At 45.9% G+C, this 16767-nt stretch overlaps 1 protein-coding gene across 1 annotated transcript in view; it reads right to left on the bottom strand.

Moving 5' to 3' along the window:
• The window catches only part of DIS3L (DIS3 like exosome 3'-5' exoribonuclease), a 39624-nt gene that overhangs the window by 17065 nt on the left and 5792 nt on the right, over positions 1 to 16767 (bottom strand). Inside the window, exons 3-7 of the mRNA XM_038767448.1 lie at positions 8656 to 8784; positions 7723 to 7858; positions 3325 to 3501; positions 1924 to 2002; positions 60 to 239 (exon numbers count right to left, since the gene is read on the bottom strand). Of these exons, the coding sequence (XP_038623376.1) occupies positions 60 to 239; positions 1924 to 2002; positions 3325 to 3501; positions 7723 to 7858; positions 8656 to 8784 (701 nt within the window). The remainder of the gene's footprint in view (positions 1 to 59; positions 240 to 1923; positions 2003 to 3324; positions 3502 to 7722; positions 7859 to 8655; positions 8785 to 16767) is intronic.

The following is a 16767-nucleotide window of genomic DNA, read 5'->3' as shown; positions in this document are numbered from 1 at the left end:
CGGCGCCAGCGAGCGGGTGGAAGGGGCGGCCTGGCTCCCCCGGCCTCCGGGCGTGTTACCTGTGGGCATGGGCTCGGCGGGCCCCTCTCCACCCGTCTTCTCGTCACTTTCGCTCTCTCCCAGGGCAGCCGTGCGGCCCCTCCACTCCCGCCTGGGCAGCAGCTCCACCACCACCACGTCGCCGTGGAGCGAGCGGTTCCGCGCCTTCGTCCCGTGAACCAGGATGTCGCTGAGCAGGTCTGGGGGTGGGCACAGCGGGGAAGGGGGTCCCGGTCAGAGCTGCCTCACTCCGGCGGGGCCGGGAGGAAGGCAGGGGTGAGAAACCCGGTCCAAGCCTCCCGGATGCCGGGGTGACTGATGATTAGGCTATTTGGTAAGCGCTTAATATGCGCCAGAGAAGTGAGGCGACTTGCCCAAGGTCACGCAGCAGGTAAAGCGGGGAGCCAGGATCAGAACCCAGGACCTCTGGCTTCCTGGAGAAGCAGCGTGGCTCAGTGGTAAGAGCAGGGGCTTTGGAGTCAGGGGTCACGGGTTCAAATCCCGGCTCCGCCAGTTGGCAGCTGTGTGACTTTGGGCAAGTCACTTCACTTCTCTGGGCCTCAGTGACCTCATCTGTAAAATGGGGATGAAGACGGTGAGCCCCCCGTGGGACAACCTGATCACCTTGTATCTACCCCAGCGCTTAGAACAGTGCTTTGCACATAGGAAGTATTTATTTTATTTTGTTAGTATGTATGGTTTTGTTCTCTGTCTCCCCCTTTTAGACTGTGAGCCCACTGTTGGGTAAGGACTGTCTCTATATGTTGCCAATTTGTACTTCCCAAGCGCTTAGTACAGTGCTCTGCACATAGTAAGCGCTCAATAAATATGATTGATGATGATAGTAAGCGCTTAATAAATGCCATCATTATTATTATTATTATTATCTTTCCACTAGGCCATGCCGCTTTATTAAACACCCAAATTAAGGGAAGGAAGAAACTCTTTCGCATCTCCATTATAGACCACAGAAGGCAATTCTCCTTTAATAATAATAATAATAATGTTGGTATTTGTTAAGCGCTTACTATGTGCCAAGCACTGTTCTAAGCGTTGGGGTAGATACAAGGTGATCAGGTTGTCCCACATGGGGCTCACAGTCTTCATCCCCACTTTCCAGATGAGGGAACTGAGGCCCAGAGAAGTCAAGTGACTCGCCCAAAGTCACACAGCTGACAAGCGGCGGAGCTGGGATTTGAACCCATGACCTCTGACTCCAAAGCCCGGGCTCTTTCCACTGAGCCACGCTGCTTCTGTCTTTACTCTATAATACTAATAAAATAATTATGGTACTTCTTAAGCACTACTTTGTCCCAAGTGTTGGGGTTGCTACAAGTTAATCAGGTCAGACACCCTCCCTGTCCCACATGGGGCTCACGCTTTTATCCCCATTTTACGAATGAGATAACTGAGGCCCAAAGAAGCGAAGTGACTTGCCCAAGGTCCCAGAGCAGACATGTGGCAGAGCCGGGAGGGTTTCTACTAAGCACTGCGGTAGATCCGATATCACCAGGTCCCACATGGGGCTCTCAGTCTAAGAAGGAGGGAGAACAGGTGCTGAATCCCCATTTTGCAGATGAGGGAAGTGAGGCACAGACCAGTGAAGTCACTTGCCCTAGGCCGCACAGCAGGTCAGCGGAGGAGCCGGGATTAGAACCCAAGTCCTCCGGCTTCCAGGCCTGGGCTCTTTCCAGTAGGCGCTCAGTCTCTGCCTTGAGAAATTGGACGTGCTCTCATTTCAGCCAGGCGCCATCAATATCAAATGGGTGAACGGACTACGGGACTGTGATATGAAACCCCCTCCCGCAACGTCTCCAGCCCTTCATCCCGGTCCAAACAGGTGGGAGAGCGTGGCGGGCGTCCCCGGAAAGGTGGATGCCAAACCTGATTCTTTGCCGCTGGCTCCTTGGAGTCGAACGAAAGCTTCGATTTGTGCTCGGTGTTTGTTGACGTTGAGGACGCCCTAAAACAATAAGCGATATGACGCTATCAGTGGGAACAAAACAACCGACTTGTTTGGCTCTACTCTGATCAATCAATCAATCAATCGTATTTATTGAGCGCTTACTATGTGCAGAGCACTGTACTAAGCGCTTGGGAAGTACAAACCGGCAACACATAGAGACAGTCCCTACCCAACAGTGGGCTCACAGTCTAAAAGATGTATCTGATGTATCCACGTGCCGCCAAGGCGCGGAAACAAAGCCCCCCTAATAATAATAACTGTGGTATTTGTTAAGTGCTTATTATGTGCTGAGCACTGTTCTAAGTGGTGGGTTTTTTTTTATTGATAGCATTTACTAAGCGCTTACTATGTGCAAAGCACTGTTCTAAGCACTGGGGAGATTACAAGGTGATCGGGTTGTCCCACGGGGGGCTCACAGTCTTCATCCCCATTTTACAGATGAGGTAACTGAGGCCCAGAGAAGTGAAGTGACTTGCCCAAAGTCACACAGCTGACAACTGGCAGAGCCGGGATTTGAACCCATGACCTCTGACTTCAAAGCCCGTGCCCTTTCCGCTGAGCCACGCTGCTTCTCTGAGGGGATGTGTGGCCTAGTCTGATCTTGGAAGTCTGAGCCCGCCTCCACCACTTGCCTGTTGTGTGACCAAGGGCAAATCACTTCACCCTTTGTGCCTCAGTCTCCTCATCTGTAAAATGGGTGTCTGCTCTCTCTCTCTCTCTCTCTCTCTGAGCCCCACGAGGACCAGGGACCATGTCCAACCTGATTATCTTGTATTTCCCCCAGCACTTAGCACGGGACTTCTCCCCTAGTAAGCACTTTAATAAATGTCACAACGTTTGTTACTGTTATTTTTCTGAGAAATCTGGGTTGATGGATTGCCTCGGGGAAAAGAGCACAGTGCTTTGTAAATTTGTCCCAGCAATTCTGAAGATTTGAGCGGGTCTAGCAGCCCTTTGAAACTTTATAGAGAAACCGGGGTTTTCTGTGACGGGAGGTCACTATTAAGAAATGACAGGGTCGGAGGCAGCATGGCCTAGTAGAAAGAGAGCAGAAAAAGGACTCAGGAGCTCTGGGTTTTAGTCCTGCTCCCATTGCTTGCCTCCTTTGGGATTTTGGGCACTGCGTATAACCTTTCTCTGCCTCTTGTTTCCTCATCTGTAAAATGGGGATAAAATACCTATTTTCCAGCCCTGTGAGGGAGTGAGATTGGGTCGTGATCGGTTCATTTTCTATATATCCCAGCGCTTCCACACGCAGGAAGGGCTCTGTAAATACTTTAACGAACTCAACATTTCTCCGATTTCTTTTTCCCCCTTACCTGTACGTATCTCCCGGATTTGATCCCGGCCTCCAATACTTCCAGAGGCAGGTGTTCCGGATACTCCTTCCCATGGTTCTCCAGACTTTCGCTCTCCCTCTCGTGCCGAGACTGAAGTATGGAATCGCAGAGCTCGTGGGCGGCCTTTAGGTCAGGCCAGAAACTGCCCAGATAATCCTGTGTTGGATATTCCCAGAGCAGAGAGGAGAACATTTGGGGGATTTTGCTTCTGTTTGTAGAGAGCCGGCCGCCACATCACCTGCCCCGGCGTCAACCTTGCTACGGGGCATCTCTGCCTGAAAGAGACTCACTTCTGTCAATCAATCGATCACATGTAGTGAGCGCTTACTGTGAGCAGAGAGCTGGACTAAGCGCTTGGGAGAGGACCACATAACAGAGCCGGTAGACACGTTCCCTGCCCACAGTGAGCTTACAGTTTGGACGGACCCCAAAAAAACCAACAAAAAACCGCCCCCTGGAAATATCAAGTTCTTGAGATTCTTCCCACTCCTTTTCTCTTTTGCCCGCTGTGGCCCTGCCTATAATAATAATGATGATAATGATGGTATTTGTTTAATGTTTACTATGTGTCAAGCACTATACTAGGCGCCAGGGTGGACACAAGCTAATCAGGTGGGACACCGTCCCTGTCCCATATGGGGCTCACAGTCTTAATCCCCATTTACAGATGAGATTTTTATTTTTTTTACTGTATTTATTTTTTTTTACTCTATTTATTTATTTATTTTATTTGTACATATCTATTCTATTTATTCTATTTATTTTATTTTGTTAGTATGTTTGGTTTTGTTCTCTGTCTCCCCCTTTTGGACTGTGAGCCCACTGTTGGGTAGGGACTGTCTCTATATGTTGCCAATTTGTAGTTCCCAAGCGCTTAGTACAGTGCTCTGCACATAGTAAGCGCTCAATAAATACGATTGATGATGATGATGATGATGAGGGAACTGAGGCCCTGAGAAGCCAAGTGGCTTATCCAAGGTCACACAGCAGGCAAGTGGCGGAGCTGAGTGGAGGACCCAGGTCCTTCTGACCCCCCAGGCCCAGGCTCGATCCACTAGCACTGCCATATTCCAGTCAATCAGTGGTATTTATTCATTCATTCATTCAATCGTATTTATTGAGCGCTTACTGTGTGCAGAGCACTGTACTAAGCGCTTGGGAAGTACAATTTGGCAACGTATAGAGACGGTCCCTACCCAACAGTGGGCTCACAGTCTAGAAGGGGGAGACAGAGAACAAAACAAAACATATTAACAGAATAAAATAAATAGAATAAATATGTACAAGTAAAATAAACAGAGTAATAAATATGTACAAACATATATACATATATACAGGTATATACATATATCTGTACATATACATATGTACATATGTACATATGTACATACGTATATATATATATATATATATATATATATATATATATATATATATATATATATATACCACTTTGCTATTCTGCAGCTCCTAATACAGTGGGCGATTCATTCATTCATTCATTCAATCGTATTTATTGATTCTCAGCCTGGAGCCCCTATGATACGGCTTCCCTGACCACCACCAGCTGGGCTAGACAACACCTAGAGATGCAGCGTGGCTCAGTGGCGAGAGCACGGGCTTGGGAATCAGAGGACTTGGGATAGCATCTCGGCTCCACCGCTTGTCTGCTGTGTGACCCTGGGTAAGCCACTTAATTTATCTGTGCCCCATTTACTCATCTGTAAAATGAGGATTAAGGCCGCGAGCCCCACGTGGGACAACTTGATTACCTTGTATCTACTCCAGCGCTTAGAATGGTGCTTGGCACATAGTAAGTGCTTAACCATCATCATCATCCCCACCACACAGCATGGAGAAGGAGTATGGCCTAGTGGATAGAGCTAGAATCCATTCCTTCCCGCAGGACCTAAAGTCTTCCCGACTTCCCAACCAGCCATGAAGCTCTGTCTTCGTTAGGCCCTGTGCCCCTCCGGCTGGTGACCCAGAGGGATACCATCAGTCTGGTAGATTTCCCCTCAACGGCCCCGCCACAACGCTGCCAAAAGTTTCCTCAATCGATCCCAAGTGTGGTCTGGGCGCCTACACTGCGCAGAGCACAGAACCACGTAGGGAAGTGGCGTGGCCTGGTGGAAAGAGGCTGGGGCAGGGAGTCACGGGACCTGGGTTCTAATCCGGGCCGCACCACATGCCTGCTCTGCGACCCTGGGCGAGTCACTTCCCTGGGCCTCAGTTCCCTCATCTGTAAAATGGGGATTGACTGTGAGCCCCCTGTGGGACAACCTGATCACCTTGTAGTCTCCCCAGCGCTTAGAACAGTGCTTTGCACATAGTAAGCACTTAACAAATACCATTATTATTATTATTCTTCCCTTCTCTGGGCCTCAGTTTCCTCATCTGTAAAATGGGGCTGGAATACCTGTACTTAGACTGGGGGACCCTTGTGGAGTGGAAACAGTGTCACGCCTGATTTTCTTATGTATACCGCAGTGTGTGCCATAAAGCAAGTGCTTAACAAATATCACAATTAATATTATTAGTAAGTGCTCGGGAGAGTCCATTAGATTGCATGCTACCCCACTGGATTGTAAACTCCCGAGGGCAGGGATCATGCTTACTAAACATCAATCATATTTACCGAGCGCTTACTGTGGATCATGTCTACTAAACAATCAATCATATTTATTGAGCGCTTACTGTGTGCAAAGCACTGTACTAAGTGCTTGGGTGAGTACCATATAACAGACATATTCCCTGCCTACAAGCTTACAGCCTAAAGAATGAGCTTAGTCTACAATACCAATCAATACAATACCAACTCTATGGTATTGTGCTCTCTCATGATCTCTGACTTCCAGGAGCTTGCAGTCTCATTTTTGCCTTCACTGATACTCTGCGATTAAGAGTGACCTGCCCGTCAGTCAACAGTATCGAGCGCCTAATATCAATCATTCGGTTACTCAGTGGTATTTCCTGAGCGCTTAGCTGTTCAGAGCACCGTATTAAGTCCTTGGGCAAAATGCAGCATTCTTCCTAGACAGCGTGATGAATTACAAAGACATGGTCTCGGTCACCGTGAGCCATAAATACTCCCAACGCGACTCTCAAAAATGTAAAAACATTTACTGCACGTGGTCAGTCAGTGGTAAAGAGAGACAGAATCAACTTTTTGAACGCTTACTATCCTCTCCCAGAAAGCATTTCCAAACCCGGAAAGGACCTGGGTCCCACCCTGCTCTGCCGATCTCGAGCAAGTGGATTATAAGATTTGTGCTTCTTTCACGTGAGTCTCTGGACTCCAGATTTCAGTCTTCCTTCCTCAAGTGTCCAGAGCATTGCGATCACGTAGCCAGAAGGCCATCGTCTTTCCCATTTTTTTCCAGAGCTCTCCAATTCATACCATCTTCTTTCCTCCTAGCTCCCTGCCCTCAGGCAGGCTCCATTCCCCTCTCATTCCCAAATCCCGGTTCTTGCGCCGTAACATCGTTTAAGTCCAGCCATTCGACAGGGCCCTTCTCTCTCAACCTTGATTAGTGAGTGGGTTGAGGCTGGCGGTTCTGGAAGCCCAGGTCCCTCTAGACTGTAAGCTCGTTGTGGGCAGGGAATGTGTCCGTTATATTATTCTCCTGGGCTCTCCTAAGCGCTTAGTACAGTGCTCTGCACACAGTAAGTGCTCACTGAATATGACTGAGTGAGGGGCTGGGGGTCTCAGGCAGGGATTCCTGCCTCCAGTTTTGAGGGTAGGGCTCTCTGACAATCATTTTTGCCTGCCTCCCCGGGAGGCAGGGGGATTGGGTCTTGGCCACTGCGGTACTCGCCCAAGGGCTTAGTACAGTGCCTAGCCCTCGGTAGGCATTCAATAAATGCTACAGATTGGGATCTTCGAACAGGGTTCTGCACAGAGTAAGCGCTCAACAGCATCGACCGATTTTGTACTGTCCTTTCCCAAGTGCTTAATACGGTGCTCTGCAAACAGTGAGTGCTCAGTAATAATAATAATGATGGCCTTTATTAAGCGCTTACTATTGCAAAGCACCGTTCCAAGCGCTGGAGAGGTTACAAGGTGATCAGGTTGTCCCACGGGGGGGCTCACAGTCTTAATCCCCATTTTACAGATGAGGTAACTGAGGCCCAGAGAAGTTAAGTGACTTGCCAATAAATATGATCAAATGAATGAATGAATGACTGTAAGCTCTTTATGGGCAGGGAATGTGTCTGTTACATTATACTCTCTCGAGTGCTTAGTACAGTGCTCGGCACACAGTAAGCGCTCAATAAATATGATGGACTGATTGGTAACTCACTGATCTGGCGCCACTCTCTTTCCCCCGACCCACATCGCTCTCCCAGAGTTGCTGAACCGACGCCCGCAAATACCTTGAATGAGATCACAAAAACGCCTTCTGTTTCACTTCCATACTTCTGGATGGCCTCTTCGTCTTCCGTCACCATGACAACTGGCATCTTCCCCTCACAGTGTCCATGGTACCACACGGCTGCATGGTAGATGCTCCTAGGGGAGCAGAGGACACACGTACCCCCCTGGACTAGACCGCGTCAGCTAGTGATTTAGAATTCCCGCAGGTCTCTCCGGATTTCTGCTCACTTCCTTCCTCTGAGAAACGACGGCTGCCACTCCCGAAGCCCCCTGCCCCTCTCCGTGTCATCGCAGCCCGGTGTAGTGGATAGAGCACGGGCCTCGGAGTCAGAAGGTCATGAATTCTAATCCTGGCTCCCCCACTTGTCTGCTGCGTGACCCTGGGCAAGTCACTTCACTTCTCTGGGCCTCAGGTACCTCATCTGGAAAATGGGGATTACGATTATGAGCTCCATGTGGGACAGGGACTGTGTCCAACATGATTAGCTTGTATCTACCCCAGCCTGGCACGCAGTAAGCGCTTAACAAATACCACAAAATATAATAATAATTGTGGGATTCATTATACGGTTTCTGTGAAAACACAGTCCTAACCGCTGGGGTTGATCCAAGATCATCCGATTGGCTGCAGTCCCTGTCCCAGATGGGAATTACGGTCTAAGAGGTGGGGGCAACAGGGGTCCGATCTCCATTTTCCAGAGGAGAAAACCGAGGCCCAGAGAGGTCAAGGGACTTTGCTCAGGGTCACCCAGCAGGACCAGCGGCAGAGGTGGGAGGAGAACTCCGTTCTCCTGGCCCTCAACTCCAGCTGAAAACTCCCACCAATGTGTGTGTGTGTGTGTGTGTGTGTGTGTGTGTCTGTGTCTGTGTGTTGTGGGGTGTGTGTAGGGGGAGAGAGGGTGAGTGGGAGGGGGCGCAGGGAGGGGCCCTACCTAGTCTGCCACTTTTCCATAGACTCTCCTTGCACCCTCGGGACATAGCAGCACTGATGAAATTCGTTAGCAAAGAGGATGCAGTCATGCCGGGCGTCCTTCAGGAGGTTCCGCAGCTTGTTGTACTGCCTGGATCAGGAGGGAGGAAAAGGAATAATAATCAGAAGAAGAACTGTGGCATTTGTTAAGCGCTTACTATGTGCCAAGCTCTGTACTAGGCGCTGGGGTAGATCCAAGCTAATCAGGTTGGACACAGTCCGTCCCACACGGGGCTCACACTTAATCCCCATTTTCCAGAGATCACTGAGGCTCCAAAAAGTGAAGTGACTTGCCCAGGGTCACACAGCAGACAAGCGGCAGGTCCTCTTGGCTCCCAGGCCGGGGCTCTTTCAACCAGGCCACTCTGCTTCTCATTTGGAAGAAGGCTGATCGGACGCAGCACAGGAGAATACGTTTTGATTTCTTTATCTGCCTGGTAAAAACTTCTTTCTGAGTCACTTTGAGAGTGGGGCTACTGTGTCAAGAGAGGGAGCTGCCACTTTCTGGCTCTAGTCAACCGTCATATCAATCAATCAATCAATCGTATTTATTGAGCGCTTACTGTGTGCAGAGCACTGTACTAAGCGCTTGGGAAGTACAAGTTGGCAACATGTTGGTCGCATGGTCATATGGTTGAGGATCGATAAGTGAGGTTCTGCTTCTCCCTCTGGTTGCCACTTCCTCATCTGCTAACAATTTGGCAGGCAGGGAGAAAGGGAAGAGAGGAGATACATTTATTTATTTCTATTGATGTCTATCTCCCCCTCTAGCCCATAAGCTCGTTGTGATCAGGGAATGTAAGCTCTTCTCTAGACTGCAAACTCATTGTGGGCAGGGACTGCCACTGTTATTGTTAAACTGTACTCACCCAAGGGTTTAGTACAATGCTCTGTCACATAGTAAGCGCTCAATAAATACAATTAACTGATGGAGAAAATTGGCTTTAATCGTGTTCCATTTTAGAAACTGCAGAAAGGTTTGGGAGGTAAGGTGAATCTGCTAAGACCTTGTATCTACCCCAGGGCTTATTATTATTATTAATAGTCGTATTTATCGTATAATCGCTTAGGCCTGGAACGCCCTCCCCCTCCTCATATCCGACAGACAGTAACTCCCCTCCCCTTCAAAGCCTTATCGAAGGCACATCTCCTCCAAGAAGCCTTCCCTGACTAAGCCTCATTTCCTCTTCTTCCACTCCCTTCTGCGTTGCCCTGATCTCTTCCCTTTATTCACCTTTCCCTCAGCCCCATGGCACCTATGTAAATGTCCAAAATTTATTTATATTATAATAATATATATAATAAAATATATTATATATAATAATATAATATATAAATAATTTGTTTATATTATAATAATATATTATAATAATATTATAATGTCAGCCTCCCCTTCTAGTCTGTAAGTTGGTTGTGGGCAGGGAACGTACCTACCAACTCTGTTTTATTGTACTCTTCCAAGTGTTTAGCGCAGTGCTCTGCACATGGTAAGTTCTCAATAAATACGACTGACTGATTGTAAGTGCTTAAATATAATAATGATGAGGAAGTCTTGGAGTTATCTGTGATTTGATTCACCCAAGTGCTCCCCACATTAGCCTGTCAGGAGGTTTTTTAATGATATTTTTTTAAGTGCTCACTATGTGCCAGGGACCGTACTAAGTACTGAGGTGGATACAAGGTAATCAAGTTGGACATAGTCCATGTCAAAGTGGTAATCCCTATTTTACAGATGAGGGAACTGTGGCCCAGAGAGGCTAAGTGCCTTGCCAGGGTCACACAGTAGATAAGCGGAGGAGCCAGGACTAGAACCCAGATCCTTCTGACTCCCGGGCCTGGGCCCAATCCATTGGGCCACGCTGCTCCTCTTCCTCGGAGGGCGGCTCATGAAGCCGGCGGAGGACCTCAACCCTCCTCACGTGACCGGGGCGTCCAATAAGTCCCGACTTCGGGATCCAGACCCAAGCCACTTCTGGACCAGAGCTGGGACAGTGAAACCCTTGGAGCAGCAGTGTGGCCAACCGGGAAAAGCTCAGCTCTGGGAGTCGGAGAACCTGGGTTCTAATTCCGGTTCTGCGGCCGGCTGGGAAGCAGCCTGGCTCGGCGGAAAAAGCACGGGCTTGGGAGTCGGAGGTCATGGGTTCTAATCCCGGCTCTGCCACGTGTCTGTTGTGTGACCTGGGGCAAGTCACTTAACTTCTCTGAGCCTCAGTGACCTCATCTGTAAAATGAGGATTAAGACGGTGAGCCCCACGTGGGCCAACCTGATCACCTTGTATCCCCCCCCAAGCCCTCAGAACAGTGCTTTGCACATAGTAGGTGCTTAACAAATGCCATCATTATTATTCTGCCACTTCCCTGCCACGTGACCTTGGGTGAGCCACTTAACTTCTCTGTGCCTCAGTTGCCTCATCTGTAAAATGGGGATTAAGGCAATGAGCCCCACGTGGGACAACCTGATTACCTTGTATCTACTCCAGTGCCTAGAACAGTGCTTGGCATCATCATCATCAATCGTATTTACTGAGCGCTCACTATGTGCAGAGCACTGTACTAAGCACTTGGGAAGTACAAATTGGCAACATATAGAGACAGTCCCTACCCAACAGTGGGCTCACAGTCTAAAAGGGGGAGACAGAACAAAGCCAAACATACTAACAAAATAAAATAAATAGAATAGATATGTACAAGTAAAATAAATAAATAGAGTAATAAATATGTACAAACATATATACATATATACAGGTGCTGTGGGGAAGGGAAGGAGGTAAGATGTGGGGGATGGAGAGGGGGACGAGGGGGAGAGGAAGGAAGGGCACATAGTAAGTGCTTAAGAAATACCATAATTACCATTATTACTATTATGTGGGGCAAGGACTTTGACGTGATTAACCTGTATCCACCACAGCGCTTAGAAAAGGGCTTGAGACATAGTAAGCGCTTCACAAATTGTAATCATCATCAGGGTGGACACAAGTGAGGAGGGCTGGGGACTCTGACAACTGTTTTAAGGTAAATATTGTTCAAATCAAGCCAGCTGTTAAAATGTATACACTTAACAGCTGTTTTTTAATATGACAGTAACAGAAATACGTCATTCAAATTAAACCAGTTTGTTCAAACATATGATTAGGGGAGGTAGTCAATTACAGTGTTAACATCTGGTTTATCTTCTAGAAAATTTCAGGTCTTTCCTTAAAACAAAGGTGAAACTGAGTAGCCACTTTTACAGTCCCACTGCAGTAAACATGATCTTGGTTTCAAAGAATTGTATGTAAGAAGACAAGAGAGAAGATTTTTTCTTGATTTTTTTCGGTAATATTCATTTTGCATTATCTTTGAAAATCAACTATGTAACCCCAAATAATACGGTCTTGGGAAAAATAGAGAGATTATATTTTGATAAAGTATTCCTAGTGGGCATTTGATTTGTGCAAACAAAAAGTCTTTTCCCACTGTTAACTATCCATAATTTTCCTCGAATGAAGGAAATTATTAAATTGGTCCTGTTTTCACTGGTCTGTCTCTCAGGCTACTATCAGGGAAAACATTATCTTTTAAATAAAGCTTTAAAGAAATAAAGTACCTAATCACTATTTCTATTTTCAAAATGAAAAAAATATATAAATATAATTACTGAATTGCTATTAAAATGTTGCCAGATAGATCATCAGAAATTTCTTTCTTAGCTCAAACAGCAGCCTGGATTCCGCAGATGGTTTGAACACCAGAAAACATGTTTTCATGAACATCGTCACAATTTCAATTCAGGGTCAAGCAGTGTTGTCTACTGGAAAGAGCCCGGGCCTGGGATTCACAGGACCTGAGTTCTAATCCTGGCTATGTGACCTCGGGAGAGTCATCTCACTTCTCCAGAGCCTGTTTCCTTATCTATAAAATGGGGATTAAATATCTGTTCCCCTTCCAACTTAGACTTTGAACCCCATGTGGGACCAGGCCTGTGTCTGGTCTGATAATCTTGTATCTATACCAGGGCCCAATACAATGCTTGAAAAATTCATTTATTCATTCAATCATATTTACTGAGCGCTTACTGTGTGCAGAGCACTCTACTAAGTGCTTGGGAAGTACAAATCGGCAACATACAGAGACGGTCCCTACCCAACAACAGGCTCACAGTCTAGAAGGGGGGAGACAGACAATAAAACAAAACAAGTAGATAAAAATGGAAAATGCTTAACAAATACCACACTTTCTGGGTGTTTCTTTCCAGTGCTTATGTTGTTTTGTGGTTTTTTTTATAGTATTTGTTAAGTATTCCAGGCACTAAGCGCTGGGGTAGATGCAAGCTAATCAGGTTGGACAGAGTCCCTGTCGCACATAGGGCTCGCGGTCTTAATCTCCATTTTACCAATGAGGTAACTGAGGCCCAGAGAAGTGAAGTAGCTTGCCCAAGATCTCACAGCAGACAAGTGTGGAGCAGGGATTAGAACCCAAGTCCTTCTGTTGTTTCTATCCATTAGAGAGACAGTGCTTGGCACATAGTAAGTGCTTAACAAACACCATAATTATTGTTATTAATTATTATTAGGCCACGCTGCTTCTCTGCTCCATCAGTGCTTTGTACACAATGGGTGCTCAAGAAAAACTATGGAATGAATAATGTTCCTGTAGCTCAGTATCATAAACTCTTAACCATTTCAATTTATGTGGTTCAAAACCCTGTCGAACAATGGAAAGTTCGGAAAGTTTCCTCAGCAGATGGATTAGCATTTGCCATAGGCTAGGAATGTCTGAAATGAAAAGAATTAAAATTCAGCACAATACCGTTAAAAGGAGAACTCTCAGAAATTATATCAAAAAAACCCCTCTATTTTGATCCTAAAAGTATTTTATAAGGTATTGGATAGATTTTGTACCTCATTAGAAATCTAAACCTTAGCAGTAAATTGATTTTAGAAACTAAAACGTGTGGGCCTTTGTAGTTGCAGTTAAGCCTGAAAAGAATAATAATGAATCAGATTATAAACTATTCTATTTTCTTGCACATTTTCATTAACAGAGTCTAAGCATATTTTATCAATTATTTTGACCTCAATGCTATTAAGAACCGTGCTCTTTATAATAAGAACAGATATCACACTTTCCCTTAAATCATTTTAAGGTATTATGCTTGATTTAAAATTATGATTCTGCCCCTTATAACAATGCATGGCCCTCGAGTTAATTAGAAGTCTTACCCAAAAATTTCAACAAAAACATTTATTATTTCTGGCTTGTGATGCATTTCCCCCTCACTTTGACACTGTTAAAAAGACGGATTTTCACCCTGGCCTCAGACACCTTCTGCTTATCAAGTATGATAATTACGACTACTTCTTTGGCTTTGTCCAAAAAACCCACGCTGATATTTAATAGTGTCATGAAGCCTGTACTTCAAGAATATTGTCCTTTGCCAAAGAGAATACTGGAAATCCTGAAAATATTATTCTTTTTATGCGAGACTTGTATTATTTCCAGAAATCACTGAAATTCTAATTGAACCCCAGCTTATGCGGAGAACACGAGAAGCAGTGTGACCTAGTGGCTAGAACCCGGGCCTGGGTTCTAATCCCGGCTCCGCCGCTTGTCTGCTGTGCGACCTTGGGCAAGTCACTTCACCTCTCTGTGCCTCAGTTACCTCATCTGGAGAATGGGGATGAAGACTGTGACTCCATATGGGACCTGGATCATGTCCAACTGGATTATTCATTCATTCATTCAATCAATCGTATTTACTGAGCGCTTACTGTGTGCAGAGCACTGTACTAAGCGCTTGGGAAGTACAAGTTGGCAACATACAGAGACAGTCCCTACCCAACAACGGGCTCACAGTCTAGAAGGGGGAGACAGACTACAAAACAAAACATGTGGACAGGTGTCAACTCGTCAGAACAAATAGAATTAAAGCTAGATGCACATCATTAACAAAATAAATAGAATAGTAAATATGTATAAGTAAAATAAATAGAGAAATAAATCTGTACAAACATATATACAGGTGCTGTGGGGAAGGGAAGGAGGTACGGCCATGGGGATGGGGAGGAGGAGAGGAAAAAGGGGGCTCAGTCTGGATTACCTTGTATCTACCCCAGCGCTAACAGAGGGCCTAGTACATAGTAAGCACTTAACAAATATCATTTAAAAGGGCCAAAAAAGTGCTTAAATACCATTAAAAAGAACCCTTAAAACAAAACAAAAAACCTAATAAGCGCTTAGAAGAGTACCACGGCTGCAGAAGACATAATCCCTGCCCTCAAGGAATTTACAATCTAATGTGTGAGGCGGACACAAAGTAATTAAACAGGAGGAAAAAGAGACTGAAAAGACAGAAAGGTGAAGAAGTGCTAAAATCGAAGAGTTTTTGTACATCAATATGTCCAAAGTCCCGTGGGCAGAGCTGGGAGTTTACAAGTGCTGAGGCAGCACTTCAGCAAAAATGCAAAATAAAAAAGTCTTTACCGCATATAACATTTACCATTTACCTACGGACGAACACGGCTGGTTATTGATTCCCAGTCAGATAATACTCTCTAAATCATGCGGCCAAGAAAGATACTAAATCATGCCGATGCAAAAATATTCATTATGTTGTTCAGTAGAGCACACGCTACTAAATTGGCGAGGAACTCATCTTTTAGAATAACATAATAGAGTCTCTCCCCTCCTCCCTCTTCACCCCAGCAGTTTGAAGACCTTTTTCTGTTGCACAGGTCTAAATTCAAAAGGGCTACTCCTCTAGATTGTAAGCTCGCTGTGGGCAGGGAACGTGTCTACCAGCTCTGTTGGACTGTCCTCTCCCAGGTGTTTCACACAGCGCTCTACACACAGTGAGAGTTCAGTAAATCTCACCGAAAAGCATAGTATGCGACACCCAGGAAGCGCTTGAAGTAGCCTGGCCGGGTAGCTGGACGCCGGGGACTGGGTGTCAGAAGGACCTGGGTTCATTCATTCATTCAATCGTATTTACTGAGCGCTTCCTGTGTGCAGAGCACTGTACTAAGCGCTTGGGAAGTCCAAGTTGGCAACATCTAGAGACGGTCCCTACCCAACAGCGGGCTCACTGTCTAGAAGGGGGAGACAGACAACAAAACAAAACAGATTAACTAAATAGAATAAATATGTACAAGTAAAATAGAGTAAAAAATATATACAGTCCCGGCTCTGCCACTCGTCTGCTGGGTGACCTTGGGCGAGTCGTTTCACTTCTCTGGGCCTCAGTTACCTCATCTTTAAAATAGGGATTAAGGCTGTGAGCCCCATGTGGGACAAGGATTGGGTCCAACTTGATTAGCTTGCATCTACCTAGCGCTTAGTTCAGTGCCTGGCGTATAATAAGAGCTTAACACCTCCCTCAAGGACTTAGAACAGTAAACACTCAATCATCATCATCAATCGTATTTATTGAGCGCTTCCTGTGTGCAGAGCACTGTACTAAGCGCTTGGGAAGTACAAATTGGCAACATATAGAGACAGTCCCTACCCAACAGTGGGCTCACAGTCTAAAAACTCACTCAATAAATACCACTGATTGATTCACAAATACCATAAAATAAATAAATGAATAATAGTAACTGTGATATTTGTTAAGAGCTTACTGTGTGCCAGGCACCGTACTAAGCACTGGAGAAGATACAAGGTAATTGGGTTGGACACTGTCCCGTGTCTCTTGGGTAAGTCACTTAACTTCTCTGTGCCTCAGTCACCTCATCTGTAAAATGGGGATTAAGACTGTGAGCACTACGTGGGACAACCTGATCACCTTGTATCTATCCCAGTGCTTACAACAGTGCTTGGCACGTAGTAAGTGCTTAACAAATACCATCATTATTATTACTAGAGGGAATCAGATCCCCCTCTCCATCCCCCCATCTTACTTCCTTCCCTTCCCCACACCACCTGTATATATGTTTGTACATATTTATTACTCTATTTATTTATTTATTTTACTTGTACATATCTATTCTATTTATTTTATTTTGTTAGTATGTTTGGTTTTGTTCTCTGTCTCCCCCTTTTAGACTGTGAGCCCACTGTTGGGTAGGGACTGTCTCTATGTGTTGCCAACTTGTAC

Source organism: Tachyglossus aculeatus, chromosome 26 (genome assembly GCF_015852505.1).
Source record: "Tachyglossus aculeatus isolate mTacAcu1 chromosome 26, mTacAcu1.pri, whole genome shotgun sequence".
NCBI classification, from domain to species: Eukaryota; Metazoa; Chordata; class Mammalia; order Monotremata; family Tachyglossidae; genus Tachyglossus; species Tachyglossus aculeatus.
This window is presented reverse-complemented; position numbering and strand designations above follow the sequence as displayed.